Source organism: Dunckerocampus dactyliophorus, chromosome 21 (assembly GCF_027744805.1).
Source record: "Dunckerocampus dactyliophorus isolate RoL2022-P2 chromosome 21, RoL_Ddac_1.1, whole genome shotgun sequence".
Classification (NCBI taxonomy): Eukaryota; Metazoa; Chordata; class Actinopteri; order Syngnathiformes; family Syngnathidae; genus Dunckerocampus; species Dunckerocampus dactyliophorus.
The window spans coordinates 16,919,559-16,942,065 of record NC_072839.1 but is presented as its reverse complement, the minus strand read 5'-3'; the positions used below and the strand labels follow the sequence as shown (position 1 = coordinate 16,942,065).

The 22,507-nt window shown below is 45.4% G+C and overlaps 2 protein-coding genes across 5 annotated transcripts in view; both read left to right on the top strand.

Annotated features, from left to right (window-relative positions):
• The first annotated feature begins 918 nt into the window (after positions 1–918).
• Positions 919–6,429, top strand: zgc:92594 (uncharacterized protein LOC436996 homolog). 4 transcript variants are annotated; one of them, XM_054765565.1, is made up of 9 exons: positions 1,178–1,592; positions 1,918–2,565; positions 2,667–2,775; positions 3,995–4,090; positions 4,158–4,391; positions 4,470–4,492; positions 4,571–4,719; positions 4,798–5,201; positions 6,253–6,429. In XM_054765565.1, exons 2-8 carry the CDS (start codon positions 1,970–1,972, stop codon positions 5,151–5,153), a joined length of 1,563 nt encoding a protein of 520 aa, XP_054621540.1. In that variant the 5' UTR covers positions 1,178–1,592; positions 1,918–1,969; the 3' UTR covers positions 5,154–5,201; positions 6,253–6,429. The 4 variants fall into 4 exon arrangements, with proteins under 4 accessions (XP_054621541.1, XP_054621542.1, XP_054621540.1 ...); XM_054765566.1 differs by lacking the exon at positions 1,178–1,592 and adding an exon at positions 919–993 and having other exon boundaries at positions 4,798–6,429; XM_054765567.1 differs by having other exon boundaries at positions 1,169–1,592; positions 1,953–2,565; positions 4,798–6,429.
• A 1,994-nt stretch (positions 6,430–8,423) lies between these two features.
• The window catches only part of dipk2ab (divergent protein kinase domain 2Ab), a 35,511-nt gene continuing 21,427 nt past the window's right edge, over positions 8,424–22,507 (top strand). The window contains exons 1-2 of the mRNA XM_054765597.1: positions 8,424–8,856; positions 18,186–19,058. Of these exons, the coding sequence (XP_054621572.1) occupies positions 18,405–19,058 (654 nt within the window). The 5' untranslated portion in view covers positions 8,424–8,856; positions 18,186–18,404. The remainder of the gene's footprint in view (positions 8,857–18,185; positions 19,059–22,507) is intronic.

Here is a 22,507-nt window from a genome sequence, read left to right as displayed (position 1 = left end):
ATACGTATTTCCGGAGTTTGAACCAATGAAAGTTCTCGGTTCTCAGAGGGAAGAAGCACACACAGAAAATGGCCAATGGTAAACAAAGTATACGAAAACATACAAAGCGACTCTAGACTGACCAAGAAGCCTTGATGTTCCACAGAAACGGCAACACAGCAACCCTGCTTTTTCATGCTACCGTCTCACGTGACACCGATGATGCCAGTTTGACAGTATGTTTAATATAAAGTATTAATGTTTTGTATGTTTTTTTGTTTTTCTCATGAACACGATGTTACAACATCAACACTTGATAAATAACTTCCAGAATTTATGAGCTGCCTTTGCCATCCAGTTGTCATATGATTCTGCTATATATAATTTTTTACTGTTGTATCAACTCAAATTTGTAATAATAAACCATTTTGAATGACATCACCCAAGTTTAATTTCTTTCTTGCTGGTTTGCAATTAATAAATGAATATGTTTCTGCTCCAGTCTGCCAATGTTACATGTATGTTTGACTATGGGAACATCTGCAAGCTGAACATATTTGAAAAAATATGGCAGCTGCTTATCTTTGTTGGTCATGTCAAATTCTATAGAACTGTCCAGATGAAGTAATGTGTCACTTTCTGTTCTTCAAACCTTTCTATAGAATTCTAAAGAATCACTTTGTTTTATCGAAATTCAATAGAAAGTTCTATAAAGTTCACTGCCAAAGTTCTACAGAACAAGTTGTTCTGATCAAATTCTATAAAATTGTATAGATTTCTAAAGAGATTCTAATGAACATTTTAGCAGGGGTGCCTTGGCCCTCGATGGCACGAGTTAACGCCCGGCCTAGAGAAAGCACATTTAATCTTTGAACTCGTCCTTGTCGTCTTTGTTTGACTCCTGTGCGTGTGTGCGTGTGTGTCAGCAGAGTCAGTGACGTCACCGTGACATCTAAAGATAACGTTTATCAAAGAGGAAAGAAGGCTCCAACTTATTGTGATCAACGAGCAGAGGTGGGCGCAATTACAGTATTATTCTTATTATCTGCATCTTTATTATGCTTAATCAACATCCAATCGAGAGATAACGGCGGCCTGCTGCTTGTTGTTATATTGGGTGTGTAAAATGATAGAAACGCCATTTAGTTTGTCCGTTATGTAGTTCTCCTGGCTCCTGAGATTCTCATTCAACTGATTTTGTCCACGCATGTCTGTGGAGCTTCACGCAGTCCCTTGAACGTCTCATTCCCATACGCTTCTATTAGGAAATGGCGGGATGTCCGAGGTGTTCCGAAGGCATCTCGCTCGCATCTGCCTGCTTCCTGTCACTTCTCTTTTGGCACGTCAGTCTCACAGGTGTCCCCAGTTGTTGTGGCCCACACGGAATGCTCTAGAGAGAAACGTAGTCTGGAACAATAGGACAACAAGCAGGGCTTTTTTTTTTTTTTTTTTAAAGCTCGTATTGTGTACATTCATGTCGGTCGTAGCACGGCAGGTGCACCGCGGCATCGGGATCATTCTTGGGCTTGTCCTGTGAAGACAATTCTCTACATCTCAGGGACAGTCACGCGCGTTTTTGGAGAGGACCTCTCCTACAAGTAACCGTCATCAAAGTGAGTAAACTTGAAAGCTTAAAGGAGATCAGAGGAGGGGGATTACCATCGCGTTGCTAACAGGCTAGCGAACGACACTTCCGCTTCCTGTCCTGATGTAACCAAAATCAAAGTTGTGTCAGTTTCCATATTATAGCAGATGCCATGGCTTTGTTCCAAGCAGGCAGAAGTAGTTACCATGTATTTCTGGCTTGAGCCGAGACCTATGTATACAGTATAGATATATATGTATGTAAATATATTCGTACTTCCTTATTGGGATGCTCAAACGTGTTAATGTAGTTAAGGGGCCTTTTTATCTAACTCCACCTGTCTCTTCCAACAGCTGACTTGTGTGGTCTCCCACATTCTACGTTCTAGTCAGCGGCCCCGGCAACATGGCGTCAAGCCACCCGCACCAGTCCAATGTCCTGCAGGAGGAGCTCACCTGCCCAGTGTGCTTGGATGTCTACCACGACCCCCACCTGCTTCCGTGCGGCCACAACTTCTGTAAGATGTGCCTGGATCGGCTGCGGCATGAAGCAGATCGCAGCCGCTTCCGCTGTCCAGAGTGCCGCAACAGCCACCGCTGCAACATCAGCTTCCAGAGGAACTTCAAGCTCGCCAACATTGCTGACGACTTCCGCTCTCGCCGCAGAGTGAGCGCCACCGCTGCCGACTCGGCCGATAAGATTTCAAAAGAGCGTGTCACGTGGACTATCCCACAAGGTTCTTTTCCATGCGACTACTGCCCGCCACCCAGCGCCGCAACCTCTGCCTCTGCGGATGGCGCTTCTGGTTCTTCAGGCGACACGCAGGAAGGTGCTGGCGCCTCCGGCATGGCGGTGAGGATGTGCCTCAAGTGTGAGGTGTGCATGTGCCAGGAGCACGTCAAGCCACATCTCGAGCTGCCGGCCTTTCGAGAGCATCCGCTGACAGAACCCATGAGCGACCTCTGCAAGAGGAAGTGCCGTGACCATGACGAGCTTTACAAGTGAGAGCTTGGATAGACGCAACCCCCTGCACACAGAATGGATGACTGAGAAATTGTCAATGAAAAGCACGTATTTACTGAATGACTTTGTTTTTCTTCAGGTACTACTGCCTGGACGACAAGGTGTGCGTGTGCAACGCCTGCACAGTAGAAGGACGACACTTGGGCCACACCGTGAAGACCCTGAAGAACACCATGAAAGACCTGAAGGTGCGACACTGCGCTCTTGTCAGGGTCACGTTCATGTATGTGGAGCCTTTTGTGTCCATGCTACATTGTTGCCTTGGCACAAAGCCACGAGTCTGGAATGAACGCTGCAGCAGTTACCTGTCGTTCTGTAGGTGACACTTCCTGAAGGGCACACGTGCGCTTCATGTGCTCCAGCACATTTATCAAGTGCTATTATGCCCACACTGGTACACCAGTGTTTCCCATGCAATCATTTATTTGTGTCAAATAAATTAGAATTGCCGCAGACAGATTTGCTACTACCTATTGGCCCTCGCTCATAAACACATTATGACGGGACCATCTGTGAATGTAGCTTGTTGTTCCAACTCCGTACAGCAGATGGCGCTCTAACTCTGCTTCTTAACACCTCACATGCTTCTGCTCTCCTTCTTGTCATCCAGCCTGTTTGGGAGAAAGAGGAGGAAAACAAACCTGCATGCACATGTCAATGTATCCAGCACGGCAAAATGATCAACTTTGTTTTTATTTCTCCTGCTTTATGGGTTCATTGATTTATTGATTATCGTGACAGGCCGAACTGCATGCATACAAATAAGGCATACTTGGAAATGAAATATCAACGTTGCACGAAATAAATGACTAAATCAGCTATTTATTGACAACTGTGCAATGAGTATACCAAGGAGGAAAGTGACTACAATATTTCTAGAAAAGAAACAAAAAAAGAAGTGGGGCATGGGTTGTACAGTATATGACATATTTTTATGTCATTATTGACCAACTGACCCACGCGGGATTGACCCACAACCCAATTTAGGTCCTGACCCACCACTTGAGAATGGCTGATACATATTCACAGCCTCCTACACTGAACACCTCCACAGGGAGGGGTGCGGGTGGCATCCTGACCAGAGGCCCGAGCTCCCTCATCTGGCTCCTCTCCATGCGGAGGAGCAGCGCTTCCACTCAGTTTCTCCTGGATGATAGAGCTTCTGAGCCCAGCCACGCTACAGAAAAAACTCATTTTGGCCGCTCGTACCCACCAGCTCGTCCTTTCAGCCTTTACACTTTGGATGATACTTTGTTTTTTTAAAAATATGATGATATACCGTTGGTTTACCCTTCCCTCATTTTAGCACCTCCCAATCCTATCATCTCTTGAGAGAATATCAAACCTTGTTTTAGTACTGATGAGCACATTTTGTTATTTTTGTCCCGTGCATGTGCTTGCCAGCAGATGGCGCTAGACAAGCAGATGTGCAGGGTGGGGAAGAAGGACAGCGTGGCCAAGCGGAAGCTCCAGGAGCAGAAACAGAAGGAGAGACAGAACAAGGTGAGGAGTTTCCAGGCACATGATGTCGCTGTCACCGTGACAACGTAGCATCTGCTCTTTCACGCAGAAGTTCATGGAGGACTCTGAGGAGTGCCTGGCCAGGCTGCGTCTGGAACTGGAGGGCAAAGTGGACAGCTTTGTGGGCCGACTACTGGAGTGCACGCGTACCAGCTCCGAGACCAACGCCCCCGCCATCCACAAGAACATCTCCCGCATCTGCCAGGACCTGGAACGACTCCGTGAGGTGCGCTGCAGCATCTGGGGCCTCCAGCAGGAGAACGACCCCTTCAGCTTCATCGAGGTGAGCCTTCTCCGAATGTTAGCTCACCTTGTTGTCTTATTTTTGAATAACCGGCATGTGTCCCCCCGCCCCCAACAGGCCTACAAAACCACGGGAAGACGGTAAGCTTCTCATTGTCCTCATTCTCTTCATGAGGAAGAATGCCTGAGCCTTGCTTCCGCTTCTGTGCCTCGCTCTAGATGCTCCAAGCTGCTGAGGAAGAACATGTTCTACCCGGAATACGTGGACATGGAGCCAGAGCTTCTGGGCGTCATGATGGAGGAGGAAATGCGCAAGTTTCTGGATGAGGAAATACCGTGTTACATCGTGGCCGCCATCAACTCCATCTGTAAGCGTGCTCAGTCGTGTGGGGGCCATCAGAGGTAAAGAAACCAAAGAATCCTGGCTGACGTGCTCACGCCCTCAGGTCGACTCTCCAACGTGGAAGAGGATGACGAGCGCATCCACAACCAGGAAGCGACCAGGGAGACAGACGACGACGACGACGATGATGATGACAACGATGACGACGACGACGTCCTCGACGATAGCAGCGAGGAAGAGATGAGGAGCGAGGGCGAAGAGGAGGAAGAGGAGGATGAAGGGCATGACCTGAGTGAGCTGGCTGAAGATCTTTACATCCCTGAGGAGGATGACGAGGAATTGGAGGAGGAGGAAGATCGGGAGGAGGAGGAGGAGGAGGAAGATCAGGAGGAGGAGGAAAATCAGGAGGAGGAGGAAGACTATGAAGATGATGAGGATGGGGAGGAAAGAAGGCACTAATTGGAGGATGGGCTGGTGATGTGCACGAGGAGCTTGTATGTTCTCCAGGTGCTACACACACACACACACACACACAAACACACACAAAGCTGAATGTATAATCAAAGAATGTTTTTTTTTTCTACCAAGTTCCTCATTAAATAACAAAAAGGGGGTTGGGATGTATGGGATTTTGATGAGAAGATTCCAGGTCTGGAAAAGTATGGAACAATACTCATGTTTCCAAGACTGATACCACTGTTTCTGTTTTCTGAAAGATAAAATTCTGAATAACTAGAAACAACGGAGGGATGTGTTTTTCTCAGGCACTTGCTGGGGCAGCTGAGATGTTTGTGTGAGAGCACACGCGAGACGCATCCCGGAAAACATTTGTGAAGATTGACAAGCTGAATGACCAAAGCCTCTGCTCTTAATCTCTTCCATCACTTTGTATGAGCTACATGACCGAGCTGTAACCTGGAAATGATATGCTGACGTATGGCGTACATATTCACCACTCATCCCGTCATTTACTGACATCATACTAGGGCTACTACTAAACATTGTTTCATCTGGAGCTTGTTGGGGTGAATGGAGTAATGTCTTAGGCCCTACATGGACCAAATCAATATGAAGCAAACACACACAGTTAGTGTTTTGGTTGGCAACAAAGCAAAGATTTGATAGATATTCACAAAGATATTCACAACTGGGAGACTGAAATCAGAGGATATTTACATTTTTTTTATTTTAATTGAATAATCGATTAATCATGGATTTACCAATTAATTGTTGCAGTTCTGATGACACACATTTATTTACAGAGTCCCGAAATGTGTGGAATTTTTGCCACCTGTGCACCAACTTTTGTCTTCAACCCCAGTGTTTCCCAGACATTTATGTATTTGTGGCAGCCACAGAATATTTTGAGAATTATTATTGTTATTATTATTACTAGCACAGTTGTGTGGGAAACACTGAACGTTCCACATTTTAGACTCTGTTAAGGCATTCATGCATGTCGCTTAGCCAAAGACTGTTGTTTGTATGCATGGATACTTGAATAGGACGATGGCTTGCTATGTGATGCTAACACCAGCTTTTTTTTTTATTCCTTCAGATGTGTCAGGTGATACTATGCACACTTGAGATGTTGTTTCAAAGCCACGTTGGAGCAACCTGAGAGTCTGCACTTTAATACAAAGATACTATGCTAATAGGCCTAATATATTTGAATGTTGGAAGAATACATTTTGATACAGGTGATGTTGTGATGGGTAATAAAAGATTACATGTATACAGTAGATGTCTTGTCATTGGATGTGGTATTATTTTTGTCATCCTCGAGTTGGAAGCGGTTAGTATTAACTATTCCTCTTAAAAAATAACATAAAAACAACAGCAATTCATTGCAACATTGCAGCAGGAGCGGTGCAGCACAATCAAACGTTCATTCACCACATCTCATTATGTTAAACTACTATGTAAAAGAAATATCTCAAGAGAACTCTGATTTCCACACAAATAATGGCCATGGACTGAATTGCATCCATCCATCCATTTTCTGTACCGCTTCTTCCTCATTAGGGTCACGGGGGCATGCTGGAGCCTATCCCAGCTGACTTCGGGCGACAGGCGGGGTACACCCTGGATTGGTCGCCAGCCAATCGCAGGGCACATATAGACAAACAAACATTCACATTCATACCTATGGACAATTTAGAGTTAATGTTTTTTGGAATGTGGGAGGAAGCTGGAGTACCCGGAGAAAACCCACACGCACACGGAGAACATGCAAACTCCACACAAATGCCCAGGGGAGAATCGAACCCAGGTCTTCCCGATCTCCAAGCTGTTACTGTGTTGGCCAACGTGCTAACTACTAGACCACCGTCCGCCCTGACTGAATTGCAAAGAAAGCAAATCTAAGCATCACGGGTAGGGAGGGGTAATGTGATTTGCTGTTGTACAAAGGAAAGATGACTTTTGCATTGATAGTCCAATAAAATCCTCATGTCAACTTCAACTATTGGTGAGATAATGACAGACTGTTTACGAGTAATGTGTTGGTCGCCAACGAATCGGCTCTAAGAGCCGGTTCGCGTCGTTGGGAGCAAATTGGGAGCCGATGATTTTTTTTTTCCCTCGTCTTTTTTTCTGTTAAATTGCCATTGGTCAAGATGTGTGGCAGCGTCTCTGTGTCCACACTGAGCAGGGGGAGGGGCGGGCTTAAACACACGCTGTGGTGCTCATAGAGCCGAATCATTCATGAAAAAATTAGCATGAATAGATTTGACCTAATTTGCCTATTGAGACAGGTCTTTGTTTTTGTATTTTAGAATATAACATTACATTATAATATATTTTTGTAGATGCTCATTGAGGTTTAAATAAATCAATTTAAAGAATAAACATTTGATCAAATGTATTTTTACATTACTAGTGCATTTTACATAATACACATAATTTGGGAATAAATTGATTTATCTGAGGAGCCGAAAAAGACGGCTGTTTTTAGTGAGCCTAGCCAAAAGAACCGTCTCTCTAAAAAGGAGACGTAATTTCCATCACTGTTTACAGTCAGCGACTTTGTCCTCAGTACGGCTTGATGACCTTCTGCGTTCTTTCGTGCTGCTTTCAAGACTCCACGTAAATCTCATAAATGTATTTTTTATGTTTCAATTGAATTAAAAGGCTCTGTGGTGTTCCAGGAATGCCACCAGATGGCAGTGAGTGCAAACTAATGCGCTCGGCTTCAACACCGATACTGTGTGTCGACCCCACTATCAGTATCTAATTGTTGGTGGATAGATACTTTACTTTATCTCCAAGAGAAATTCACAGTGGGTGGGACTGATTACTCAATTAGTCATTTGGTTAGCGTGAATTTTGTGTTGCATTCTCGTTACTTTTGTTGATTGTATGTAGAATAACATTGCTATTCACGGTGATCACAATGGAATAAATATGTTGTCTCTATTGCACAAATTGATACTGCCTGCTATCTTAAAAAAATAGTAATTTCTACTTGTGCTGCCTTTAAACGCAGCATGTGTTTACGACACATACCTTGATTTATTCATTCATTCTATTGACATAAAAATTAACTTTGATTGAAAAAAACTACCATTTTAGCTTTTATTTTTCCATGCGAAGAGGGCAGGCATATATGGGCGGAACAGCCATTTTTGGGCAAAGTTTGCACTTGGAGGCGGAGCCTTTGGGGGCGGGGAATGTAACGTTGGTAGAGTCGCTTGGCAACGCGAACGTAAACGGAAGGTGAGTGTCGTAAAGAGGCTGCTGTCGGAACAGCGAGTAAAGAGCTCCATTGTGCTTGGAGACCAGAGCGGACAAGAAGAGCCAAACAAGAACATCTGCTGACCCGTAAAGACACTCATGATATGCGGACACACATGGACGCCAATGCGACACACTAGCGCGGTTGTCTTTCGCGGGGCGGATGGTGTGCTCCCGGCGGAAGGAGCCGGAATAGGAAGAGTTAAGACTCGACATCAGAACTGTTTATCTGTGCGGCTAGCAGGCTAGCTGGCTACATGCTCCGGAGCTGCTGGCGTGTCTTTGCTTGATGGAAACCTCCATCCGTGCATCCTCCAACAAGCTGCTTTTTCTTGCTCTTTTCCACCGTTTGCGGTCTTAACCGTCCAGACGCAACTTTGAAGGTTGACTTCCGAGAAGAAGCGGAGGGCTGGAGAAGTCACAAAAGGTTTGTTGCCTTTGCTTGAACTTCCAAGCGAGCTTCTTGACTCGCCTCGATGTTCACGTTTAAGCCAGCAAGTGTCACATTTCTTACTTTGTTCTTTTTGACCTGAGGGTTTGCGTGACGCTTTTCTGTAACATGAGCAGATAAGAATATATTTTCTTATCAGATGCCCTCATCGTGACAACTAACGTGCAGCTTTTCACGTGTTTCATTACTCAACATTGCATTAAGCGATACTCTACTGCTATGACCTGTATTTGGGATTGATGAAATGCAAATCAGCTGACAGCACTAACCTTTCTGCATTTGCTTTTCCTATAAACAAACCACAGCAGGCTTCCACCCACCGACTGGACTTACATTGATTTGCTTTGCATTTGCATGATTTGTAACCAATTTGTGCAATAATACACGTTTGGAGTGACGGCAAAGTGAGGCTTTTGCATGCAGATGAAACTTTGCATGCAACGGCAGATGAAGACAAGTCATGTTGTTCCCCTAAAAGTGGGGTTGGCTATCGGTGCCACATCGGTACTTTTGAAACGGTGCTTAAAAATTGCAAACATAGAACTTCTGTCCAAAAGCAATGCTTTTTTTATTGTTACGGAATTATGTGGTATGCAAGTTGGGCAGAACAGCCACTTAAATACTTCAATAACGTGAACAGAATGATAAGTACACCATAAATTCACCAAAATGAAATAAGATTCACCACAAATGTTCCAGCAAAAGCAGCAGCAGTGCACAACAGGGAATGTGCAAAGAAAAATGGATACATTAAGCACAAACAATCCACACAATCGATACACGACTGTGGCGACGTTAGACCGTACTAGCGTTACTGTAGTATTTGCTCGTTAATTCTACATGCAAGACTTGCGTATTCATGGAGCAGAATGAAGCGAGTGTAACAACAAAGCTTGTGTTGCAATGCTGATGTTCGGAATTCCAGTGTTGGTGAATGCACCTCACTGTGACCGTGTTTGGTGTGTCACTTTGGGAGTATAAGACAAGGAAATACTGGGAGAATGTCAGCTGTGGTGAGTCGGGCTAGTGGAAATATTCACATGTTATGTTGGCTTGTCGTCAAAGCTCACTTCTGGTCATGTGACGGCAACGACGAGCCGGAGTTTTGAGATTTTCCCACTCTGCAAGCCGTTTTCAAAAAAAGGCGTTTCAGAACACCGTTTGCGTGTGGATGAAAGGCTGAAACCATAAAATACTTTGTCGTTTTGACCTGAAAATGTGTCTGTGTGGATAGCCCCTGAGTATTTTGGTTGGTTTACGTGATGGTACTAATTTCTGGGACGCATCCCTCCCTAAAAGGAGAACATTTTTGGTGAAAATGGAGCATCTCTGAGGAGTTGCTCTCCCACTTGGGTTTGAATTACAATTGAGCATCAATTTGAGCACATGAATTCCACCCTGTCACCAGGGTAACAGCAATAACACAAAGACTACTTGTCATGTGGTTTTATGTCGTTTACAAATGTCTGCTGCATGTCGGCAGACGACTAAAGGATTCCATACGGTTTGTTTTAAATGCCCTTTTGATTTTCCTTAAATGAGCTTTGAACGTCATTTTGAAGTCTCTGAAACAGGTGAGGCCGTTATACCACCGAGAGCCTCCGAAACATTTATCCCTCCGTTTGAAATAGATCTCAGGATTAGTAGTGTTCCTGCGGGAGGAGAAGCGGGGTTGGGGGTGCTGTTAATTGGTGCCTGATATTTGAAAAGACTTTAGTGTTCCGTTAGGAGCGTAAAACGTTAGTCATTGAAACCCGTCCGTTGCCGCCTGCGCTGTCTCCACTGAGGCTGTTTTTCTGATCAAACATTATTGACCCCCCCCAGTCGATAACCTTGGCAACTGGAGCCTCGCATCGTCGTGACGGCAGGGTTGGGAAAGCCAGAGCCTCGTCTGATCTCCGGGTTGGGTTCTATGGGTGGCAGATGAGATGAAGTTGGACTTTGTGTTCACGCTCTTCGCTCACACGGGACCACTTGAAAAAAATTCCCGTCCACACTTTGCCAGATGAGTAAATAGTTGCATCCAGATGGGAACGGATGACTGGGTGAAAAGGATGTAATACACAAGGCACACCTACGTGTGGCACTGTAAACGCAGATGGACCAAATCACAGAAGAAGAAAGAACGCACGTGCATAAGTCTGTCGCCTTCTGCTTTCCAAGGCTCATCTCGACTAAGGAGAAGTGGAATTACTTTTGCCAGAATAAGACGACAAAATCTGAGGAGAATGTCGACTGGGGTGAGTCAGGCAGTGCTCACTTCAGGTCACGTGGTGGCGACAGGTTGGTGATGTCGTTTTCAAAAAGAAGCGGGTTGCTTGTCTACAAGGAAACGACAAGCCGTCGTTTTCATATTTTCCCAAGCCGATTTCCAAAAATACCCTTTTAGGTCACCCAGAACGGCGTTTCCATGTGGATGAAAGCATGAAATACTTTAGCCTTTTGACCTGGAAGCCTTTCCGTGTGGAAAGCCCCTTGTTCATTTGTGGCTCAACGGCAACGTTGTCCAAACTAACCCTGATTCTTAGAGACACTGTGGGGATGTAACGATATGAACATTTCACATCATGACGCAATGCACTGTGGGCCGCCGGCGCCAATTTTGACAGCAAGATCTTGTTTTTACGTCAGAGTTAGTGCATTGAGAGGGAGAGCGACACGACATACGTATGCTTCTTATATAGTTGATCAAAGTACGGTCATTTGTCACCGTTTTAGGATAATATTCATTTGAAACGGTAATGCTTACCGCGGGTAATCATTGTGTCCCTAGTACACTGCAGTATGCATGTCAGGCCAGTAGGCGGCGATGTCACTTTGTCAACAAACTGAATGTGCGAGCCGACAACATCTAACTTTTGTTTTTCACTTAAAACGCAATCACTGTCCCCTGAAGTGCGTACATCTTTTTTTTTTTGTCAGAACCAGTCAAATTTGCTGACATGTGCTTTTCATGGGTTAGAACCAATCACAAGAGTAGCTGGTAGGTGTGCAACGGTACGCCGTACTCACGGATTGGTGTTTTAGGTCACGGTTTGCTTCAGTTTGGCTACTGTAAGGGAACAAAATGCAAACGTAAAACTGCTTGCTTTTTGTGTGTTTGGTTTCATGCCAGTAGACGTGCGCGTCTGATCACATGCACGGGCGATTTAGAAAACAAACAAACAAAAAACTACATTTAAAAAGCATTCATGTGTCCTGGGCTCCGTGTAAGATAATGTACACGTCATTGTACGTCTAACCTCTCACTGTGTTGTGTGGGATGTACCGCTGGAGTACCCAGCATGCCTTGCGGGCACTGTGTAAATAACAGATAAAGTTGCGTGTTTGTTGTTAGCACTTAGTTTTCGTTACCCACATAGAATGTGTGTAGTTCATTGTTGCTGAGTCTTAACTCGCCTGTGATTTGTTGCGCTAATTGTTTTTGTAGTATAGCCAAGCTAATGAACAACAGGACAAAATCATATGGATTATGTGAAAATGCTATTTGAAACAATAAAAAAAGAAAATAAGTAAAATAATAAAAGCATTAAAATAAATGAATCATTATTAAGAACTACTATACTGTAAGATTAAAAACTTCATTCACAATTCACACATGGCTCCGTTTCAACCAACAAACATGACCGAGTGTGACTGAAATATCAAAAGTATTGGTAGTTTGATTTGAGTGTTGATTTTAGAGCATGCAGAGCTGGTATCACAAGTATGGATATTTCAGTATCGATCCACATGTTACTACTGTCCAAGAGCGCTTTCCTTAATCAAGTCCTTATGACTGCGTAGCATCACGATGCCATCTACTGGACGGAGTTGGAAGGACGAGCCATTCAGACAGTCCTGTGGGGGGGGGAGCAGATAGTGCCAGATCTATAAATGAGTAAATAGTGCCAAATCCTTCTGTTTCACTTCAAAAATGAATTTTAGGGTGTTGCACATTGTCAGATTAACAAGACATTTGATTTCCTTCCTTGGTGCTCCTCAGCTTGCACCTTGAACCTGGAACATTTGTCGGACTTGTTGAAGACTAAAACATATCATGACACTATTTCAAACATTGCTATTGTTCCCCGTTGGGGCTTTAAAGTTCAACGTGGGTTGCCGAGCCCTCTTAAATCTTAATCTGAATCTGGTTTGACTCGACGAACAAACGGTGCAGATTATCTGTGGAGGAAATTCCCTTCCTTATCTGGCTTACCCTGTCAGAGCCACGGCTAAATAAGAGCTGGAATATTGGAATATGACAATGTCATTCTCTTTTAAGGCCTCGCTCGTCGTCTGTGGCGGTAATGAGGCATTTTGCACTTCTTAACATCTGCCCCCATCTCCAAACTTGCATTTTGCATGCCAGACTCATTCCCTATGCATGAGGAGCAGGGCGCCCTTTGATTTGCCCGCTTTCCTGTGCCTCTACTTCGTGCTCACTGCCGTACTTTTGCGGAGTGAGCGTGCTGAAAAGTTTATTCCCCCGCTTTTGGCTGCATAGGATGAGCGGTAATTTGGTGCTTATTCGAAACAGTATTGTGTATCCCTCCTTTGTCGAGCCCAAAGAGCCGAGGCGTCGGTGGGGAGAGATGCGGGCCTCATTTAACACACGTTTTCATTGAGCACAAAGGAGAACACGGCCTTAAATTTCACTGGTGGATAACATCTGCTGCATAATACAGAGCGTCTGGCTTGAATAGAAGGTTTGAAGTAGCCTTTACCCTTGTGAGGAACCAGAGGGAACGTACAGCGCCACGGCGTAAAAGACCGTGAATGCAGGCTCTTGCAGGTGTGAAATTAACAAACTGCACTCCAGACTGGTAATTACCAGGGAATAATATCCACATTATGATGACCATTTTGCAGCCTTGCACTAAACCAAGTGCTTTGGTTTTCTTGTATCCATGCCAGCTTCATGTAAGGTTTCTTTTGGAAGTGTTTACACCTCTGGTGGTCTCGTTAGCGGATAGAAAGCGACGGTGTGCATGTTATCCTCCACCGTGGCAATTAGCAAAGTCACTGGCATAATCCAGGTAACGCTCCATAGGAAATTGAAGCCTAACGCTTGTTCTCAGGAGAGAACGTTACGTGTTAGCTTGTTAGCCGCCCGCCCGCTCATGTCATTGCTCTGTCGTGTCCGAGGCTCATCCGTGAGGCTTGTTGAAGCTCGCCACGGTGCTCCGTTTGCCCTTGGAGGCGAGCGTCTTCCCCGCTCGGTCGAGGTTATGTTTCAACCCCCCCTTCCCTCCCTCGAGCCCTTTGCTGATACGAGTTAAATCTCATACCTACTCCCTCGATCGGGCTGCCACGTCGGTGCCCTAACCGCCTGTGTCAGAAGCTAAATGGCTTTTGATTGCATATCTCAAAGCGTCGGGATATTCCGCTCCCCCCCCCCCAAGCTATCCTCTCCCTCGCTCCTTGCAGTGCAGTGTAAAAGGCGCGTATCCTTTTGGCCCGTATCGACATTTTACTGTTGGCTGACTTGTTGTTCTTACTTTCTCTCCCCCAATTCATCTTCCTTTCCCAGTTGAATAAGATTATCTTGGAGAAATAGATTTTTTGGACCCTATCAAATTATTGTGTTGGCTTTTTAGCACAGTCTGAGCGGCCGCTGCTCCTGAGAGGTTATTCGCTTTATTGTTCATTTATCACACTGGAGACATTTTGTGGAAGTCAGCGTGATGCAGAACTACTTTTTTTATTTTTTTTTTTAGCTTGCTCAGTGTTTTCAGGCTAAAAAGCATGAAGGATTTCCTTGGACCTTTCCACTTCTGACGTACCTCCAAAGTGGAACACAATGTGTAGGAAACTTAGGAAACGTACAGGAAATGTTTTTGCACAGAGACGTGACTTGTGGGGCTTTGGACGTTGGAGGTGTGACACTATTTGACATTACATACCTCATGTATAGTCTACATCCCAAATCTTTCACAGTCCTGTACCCCTTCAGACATTTGACCTGAAGCCATGTACCCCCTCCTCCTGCACACTTAAACATAAACCAGTGTAAGAATGGAATTAAAGTACCTTTGAGGCCCAATCTGAATTTGATCAAGCACAGCCAGCTAGGGTGCTGTGCACATGCCGCAGGCCTCCGATTTTCTTTCATGGCTTTTGTGTATTTTTGCTGGTATGGATGTGAACTGGGTCTTAACTTGTGTTTATTATGGTCTTTAAAAGTCTTACATTTGACTTGTTGAACCCTGCTCAAACCCTTTTATTTGCTCATAGAACCCACACAGAACAATGAACCGCTTCGTGTCTGTGTCTTTTCTTCTACACTGTACGCTGTTCACATGATGAGTCGTTAAGTGGCTTTTAAACGCGTGGCAATTTATTTGTTTATTTATGGAACGCCTGAAAAGCGTGAAGACTAGTTTGCACACTGTTTGTGCATAAATTTTGCATCGGTATGATATGGCCTCACTTGCACCTTCTCAAGTAATGTTTATGTCTAGTGCAGTCCAATAGTGTGCATTGTTCCCTCATGGGTATGCATTGTCACCATCACATCCCGCATCCGTGAAGCAGTCGTGGCATTATTTGGTCCTGCTGCGTCCCGCGGGACGGCACGCCACACAGGCACCGCCCCTATAGCTTCATTAATTCCTCTATTTGCAAGAGACCTACAAGGTATTGAACTCCGGAGAAAAAAGTTGACGCAATAAAGAAAGGTAAGTCAATATTTTCTCCCAGCTGCAGGTAAAGAATGTGCAAAGAGCACGAAGGAGGCAATAAACTAGAAAAAAAGACACGGACGGTGTGGGAGAGGGAATTGCTGACTAGAAGACACGGCTGTCGGCATTATGATGACAAGTAAGATCCTAGATGCTACATAAATCACTTCAACTAGAAAAGCACTTTAGAGCGCAGACCTCCGCCAAGCGCGAGTTCCCTTCATATTGTGATTTACAGCATAAATATTAGTCCTACATTTATTTAATCTCCATATTTACATTCCTGGACCATGAAAACATGGCATTACCAATTGGATTCATAATGATATCAATATGAGTTCAGTAGTTATTCACCAAAATCACTTTCTGTAAAGGCGGGTTTCTTCTGGATCACACCCGTTTACCACCAATTTACTCGTTGGCACGCCATTGTAGTCACGCTGTGTTTAGTTTCTATTCACATACCCACTATGACCATTTGCGTACCCCTGGGGGTTCGCCTACCGTGCTTTCGGAACAGGCTCTACATGAATCACTGGTGAAGCTGTAAAACGGTTGCTGATTGAGTAAGTCAATGACTGGCGTTAAGTCTGTCCGTCTTATTTATGACACATTATATGCTCACTGGGTTTTACGGTGGGACTAGAAAGGCAGCTTGAATAAATCTGGTTTCCTCTGTTAAGAAAACATGCCGTGCAGCAGTCTGCACTTGCTCTTAATTGGATCCGCTCTATTTTTAGTGATCTTGGCCAAGGTAGGCTCAGACAGAGGTGGCTACAGTTTCTGCTTATCTGACGCCCCACAGCTGTAAAAGTCGCCACCGCCATCATCACTCACTTTGCCGCCTTTGTTGCAATTCCACATATCCGCTGCTCAGCTCGGAGGCCAAACACGAGGAATCCATCAAGCACACGCAGACACACGCCACACTAATCTCCCCGCTCGTTAGCCGCGCCCTCGCTAGTCAGCTGTCCTAATAGGCATGTCCTAATGAGCTCTAATTGAAGAGGGCTAATTTGCAAGGCTTGCTTCATTGTCTTTCTTCAAGCGTCTTAATGCTCTTTGCTAGGAAGCTGATTGGGAGTCTAACGTGATTTGTTCTCGGACGGACTGTCCCTAATCCCAGATTGTTGTCTTTGTTCCACACGCTCGCTTCTTGACATGCCTGCTTATGCCTGACAGAGATCCTCATTTTTTTCCTTCCCTTCTGAACCGTAAGCGTGTGGTGTCTGACCGCGGTCCCTTTTTCACAGAACTTTAAAAGTGTGATGAAAGCAAAGCTTTGCTCTTTGCAACACAAAAGTGGGATTGTTGTGTTTTGTAAAGGAAGGCACTGGGGCGTGTCACAACCCCCACACAAGGAGGAAGCGCAGCCCTTTTTTATTTTTATTAGTAGAGCAAATGTTTTCCTTTTAATTTGATGGCTGATACTTTATCGCCCCCACCCCAAGCCCCTGCGTTTTATTTATTTTTTATTGGGGGTATTCAGAATGGTTTCCTAGAGAGAAAGCTTTCAAACAGGTTTATTGCACTGGCTGTGAGCCGTCTCATCTCTGCACAGAAATGAGAGAAACCTCTCAGATGACCCGAATTTGCTAGACGGTTTCTGCCAAGAAGTGTGTTTCTTTCCAGGTATGGCACATTTAATAGGCGGATGTTTCTGGCCCAGCAGAAGATGAAGTGAGAAGTCATTTACTTTGTTTACGAAGCCGCCTGTGAGTGCGCTTGGATGTGGGGGGAGGAGGAGAGCTGCTCGTTGAGAAGAGCAATAAGTGCTTCCATAAGTATCCCAATAAGACCAGAAAAAGACGCTAGATTTTTCACTTGTTTTGACAAAAAAGAATGTGGAATGTTCTGAATACTAATTATCGGAGATGCACGATATCTTGTTTTTAAACAGACACCGAGCAATATGATGCCGATAACCAATAACTTTTTAAAATGTAGATGTAAGTGTAGTTTGTGCACACCTGGAGGTAAGAAGGACTGGAACAAATTAGGATTTGGTTGATTAGTACAAACCCAAATATGATGACATCACTACTACCACATCACTACTATCAGGAGAACCAGCGTATAGAGCGGAGGGAGTGACTTGGTGTGTCCCAGCAAGGTGCACTGTATTCAGGCACACGCTCCGAGCAGCGGGGTGATGCCACAAAGGTCTTTGGCAAACCTTTAGCACTTTTTAAAGGTCGTGGCGCTGGTGTTTCAGGTGGCTGATAATGTTTTATGTGTTCGTTTCACCTCATCCCGCAGCATTTGGTACAACTAGCATGCTAAATGTCTTCCTCGGAAAGTGAATGTTTGTTTACAAGTGAGCTCATGGAAAGTTACAACAGGTCGTTAACGTCACAGGCAGGAGAAAAAGGAGCGCTTGCTCACCCGCACAGTACAGGAAATCTGGCCTCATTGGAGCGTTTATAGGTTATCAGAGCTATCTTTAATGTTATTTTTTTTATTGGTATGACATCATAAGTTTCCCCTAGTTACATTGCCATTTACTGTACAGAGTTGTAACCACAAGCTGCATTCACAGACGGTCCCGTTATAATGTGTTTATGAGTCTATCTACTGCTAAACACTGCTTTTGTGTTGTGATTTGCTCTCACGAGCGTCTTTCTATTTCCTCTTCTCTTTCAGGTTGGCGAGCTGAAGGTGGGCCACAAACAGAAAGCTTGGTTGAACATGACTCACCAGCCATTGCCGCCAAGTCATACCCAGCTTGTGACTGAAGAGGCCAAGCCAATGCACCGTGAGGGAGAGGCATTGAGGTCAACACGCTGACGATCATCTCAATACCTCTCCTCCGCCCGATCCCCGGATACGACCCCCACCCCCCACCCCCGTCCTGTCCGCACCATGCTGCGCTTCCTTCCTCTCAAACTTGGCCGCCTGTACCGCTGTCTCAAGCTCCTGTTTGTGCTGGGATTGTTTGTCATCTTGCTGATGAACACCCACAACCTGTTTGCCTCATTCCAGAAGAACGAGCTCACCGACCGGCGCTTCATCAACCTCAACAAGTGTCCCGCCTGCTTCGGCACCAGCTGGTGCCGCAAGTTCATGAACGGTCAGGTGTCGTTTGAGACCTGGGGGCGCCTCCGCTTCCTCGACATCTTCAACGTCAAGAATGTTTACTTTGCTCAGTACGGGGAGCCCCGGGAGGGCACCCGGCGCATCGTACTGAAACGGCTGGGTTCCAACCAGGAGCTGGCCGAGATAGACCAGAAGATCTGCAAGAGGGCCACGGGCAGGCCACGATGTGATCTGATCCAGGCCATGTACAAGACTGAATTTGCAAGGATCAATGGCGATGTTCGTCTTCTCACTCCAGAGGTGGTGGAGGGCTGGTCAGATCTGGTGCACTGCCCCTCTCAGAGGCTGCTGGACCGTGTGGTCCGACGCTACGCTGAGACCAAAGACTCTGGCAGTTTCCTGCTCAAGAACCTCAAGGACACGGAGAGAATGCAGCTGCTCATGACCTTGGCATTCAACCCGGAACCGCTTGTCCTGCAGGTATTGTTGTTTACTTCCACAGAGGACTCTCGGCACAGGAGGGGTCGACGAAGGACACGTTACATTGTTTTGTTTTGTTAATGTTTCCTTCAGTTGCCATTGGCAACATAGCGACATGTTCATCAACATCAGACATGTTCTGTGAAATTTTGATAAGATTGGAGTCTTGGCACCAGCTGCTTTAAGAGTGATGTCATGCTTCCTGGATTACCTTTGGATAAGATCGCCAGTACAAAGCCAGGAGGCCTTGTAGTAAATTACAGGCTGCTCCTCCTGCTTCCATATGTAGATGTAGGGACTATTCCTACATCCTCCCAAGCACTTGGCACTGCTAGCAAAGCACCTATGTTTCTCTGCTCAGAAGTTGGTTGGAGAGTTGTGGCCTCCCCAAAGATGATTTTTGCTGGCGGCAGTTGTGCATATTTAACACTATATGTGGGGCGGATTTGAATTATGCAGGAACGCATCTGTAAACGGTCCAAGTTGTTTTTAATTTTAATACATGTCTCCGTCCGGTGGGCTGCCATCATCTGTGGGAGATGACGCTTGGAGGGATATCACAGCCCTGCCAAGAGTTGTCTGAATCTTTCATTGCAGCTTAATAATAAGACTGTTTTATCTCTTATTGGGGGTGTTTTCACCCAGAGTTAGAATATTCTGCCATAAATCTGAAGCAGGGTATGAACTGAAAGTAGGGATGCTCCGATCGATCGGCCAGCGGTCAGTATCAGCTGATTTCTGTGAAAGAGCATTGTGATCAGCATATGCCGATAAATGCCTTTCAAAGCCAATCGCAAAAGCCGATCACCTTTGGCTCGTACTATTGCAGCCTGTAGCCATCCCTGCGTGCACATGTAGTGTCTTGCCGTAACTACTGTCTCAAGTAGCGCCCTCCCACTTCCCCCACTTTCCTTTCCACTAACGTAGCCAAAATGATGGAAAGCACTCGCCTGTACGTGCCTGACAGTCAGAAGGCTAAACTAATAACGAAAAAAATAATTGAATTCATCGGAGGAGAAGACCGGCCTTCGTCAGCGGTGGAAGACACCGGGTTCGCCGACTGCTCTGTCTCTTGGAGGCCACCTAAGTGCCACCTGGAAGTCCTGCTAGGGCCCCGCCAATGTTCTCTCACACCCAAAGTCTCCGTAAAGAAGGCATCTCATCCCCTGGAAGTTTCACCAGTGATGTATGTTCTCTTGGAAAAGTACATGAAATATGGTTTTGTCTAAATTGAAGCGATTTTTATGCGTTCTTTTTTTATCTCAGCCAATAGCAGGGCTGCAGCCAGGAATTCTCTGCCCCATGAAAAAACAATACGTTCCTCTTTTTTGTATTAATTAATAATTTTATGAGTAATTACCTATTTTTTGGGTCCCCTGGCAGTGAGGGAATCTTGGAATTTTACCTGACTTTCCCTACAATACGGCACCCCTGGCCAATAGCACTCATCATAAATAAATTGACAAATGTGTAATTAATCCATGTGATCGGTTTTGGCCGATTTCACTCATGGATGATCAGTATCGGAGCGTCCCTAACTGAAAGTGTGTGGAAGTGGTCACACCGATGGCCACGGCTTGAACGCTCACACCACACGTTCATCTTGTTGCTGTTCTAAGTTCATTTCTCATCTGCCAGAAATGGAGTCCGACACCCAGAAGTGATTCGGTTTGTCTTGTCTTGTGGTTCCTGTTACGATCTGGCTTTTGACAGCAGGTCTCTCGACTATCGTCCTGATCTTCGGAGAGGTCATCGAACACCCCCACCACTTCCGTCTCCCTCGGTGATTTACAAGCGTCCAATCAATTTCAATTTCAATCTGCCATTGACCGCGTCTCGTGAGAGGACAAAACAACAATGGTCGTGGCCCGTGTAGACATTCAATAACTCAGGGTGACCTACAACCCTCACCCCCTTTTCCTCATACAGGCAAACACCTCCAGGCTTTTCAGCGGGACAAAAAGCGAGATCAGCTTTTATGTCCAGGAGATCTATGACGCCTGATTAGCCTTGTGTGGGCACTCCTGCTTCCTCTCTCTAGCACTTCTTCCTCTTTCGGCCAATGTCTTTCTTCTGTTTGTGTCAGCGTATTAATGCATGGTCCACAAACTGCGGCTGGATAATTGCATCAGCACGGCCTGTTGCCAATACACCCCCGGTCAAAGGCTGTGACTCAGACCCACAGACAGAATGCGAGACGTCACACGCATGCCTCTACTCTTCATCACGCTTTACAGCCTTTCCTTGTGCATCGCTCATCGCGTACATGCAACGTCGCCAGCACTTTCGGGTCATCACATGCACTTGCAGACCTGAGGTAGCAGATGGTTGGCATTGATAACATACGGTTAGTCTGCCAGGAGATTCGCAAAGTCTGATGGTTTGTCAGCTTCACTGGTCAAAAAAATGAGAAGATTTGCTGAAAGAGCGAGCAAGCAAGCGAGCCTATGCACAGGCGCATGCAGCAGTAGAGCATCAAGAATTAATGGGCCCTATAGAGATTGAACACGCTGTAGTACAGCACCTTGATGTCTGGTTTTTGCCAGGGGTTACAGTCGCCGTGTGGAGACGGATTTTTGCAGAAGATAAGAGTGAGGACAGAGTTTAATGAAATCCTATTCCTACGGCTTCAATTTGCCTCGATGCAATCTTCAGTAAGTTTTGGAGGCCTTCATCCCTGGATACGATTCTCAGATTGACTATCTTTAGTGTAAGTGATTTCCTGCTGTCATTGTTTAGCACTGCCTCTCTTTCCTCTGGCTTTATTCACTTGAATAATGCGCGGAACATTTCTACTGTCTGCTCAGTGAGCCAAGCTCTGTCTCTCTCCCTCGCTATCTCTCACAAGGGCTTCTGTTTTTGGTCTTTTGAAGCCACCGGCAGTAAATCGGCCCTGTTTCACTATGAGAAAGCAGACCTCCTTTGTCAGTGGGAAACAATCTGCTGTGCTGTTGTGGCTCAGGCCAACAATGCCCTGTTTTTGTGTGTTGTGCTGCAGTACATGACGCATACACAAACACAGCTCCCACTCCTCTGTTTTGGCCATAGGGACTAAATATTTTTGGAAATGACCACAGATACAAATCCAAATACAAAGAGCCATGTGCAATGGCTTTTTCTTTGCTTTGCTCTCAGTGCAGTGCATTTTAGAAATGGGTTGTGTTTTTCATTGGACAGCAAGAGCATGCTTGTGTTGAAATCACATGATGCCAATTGATTTGGACGTTCATTCTATCCTGGCTCGGTGATTTATAGAAGAGATGGCCAGGCCAATTGTTGGTGATCGTTACAGGCATACAGTGGTACCTCGGTTTTGGTTATTAATCTGTTGCAAAGGGTCCGTACACTGACAATCATTTGTTTGCTGCCATGTTTGGCCATACAAACAATCACTCAGCGTATGAAAACTGAGATATATTTTTGGTAATACCGTCATTTCCGTTGCATAA

Bases quoted from the DNA above. Each gene is read 5' to 3' on its own strand.
- zgc:92594 (XM_054765566.1), top strand. From the start codon at position 1,970: ATGGCGTCAAGCCACCCGCACCAGTCCAATGTCCTGCAGGAGGAGCTC. The intron at 2,776-3,994 runs GTGCGACACTGC...GCTTGCCAGCAG, and splicing joins ACACCATGAAAGACCTGAAG to ATGGCGCTAGACAAGCAGAT. The intron at 4,091-4,157 runs GTGAGGAGTTTC...TCTTTCACGCAG, and splicing joins AGAAGGAGAGACAGAACAAG to AAGTTCATGGAGGACTCTGA.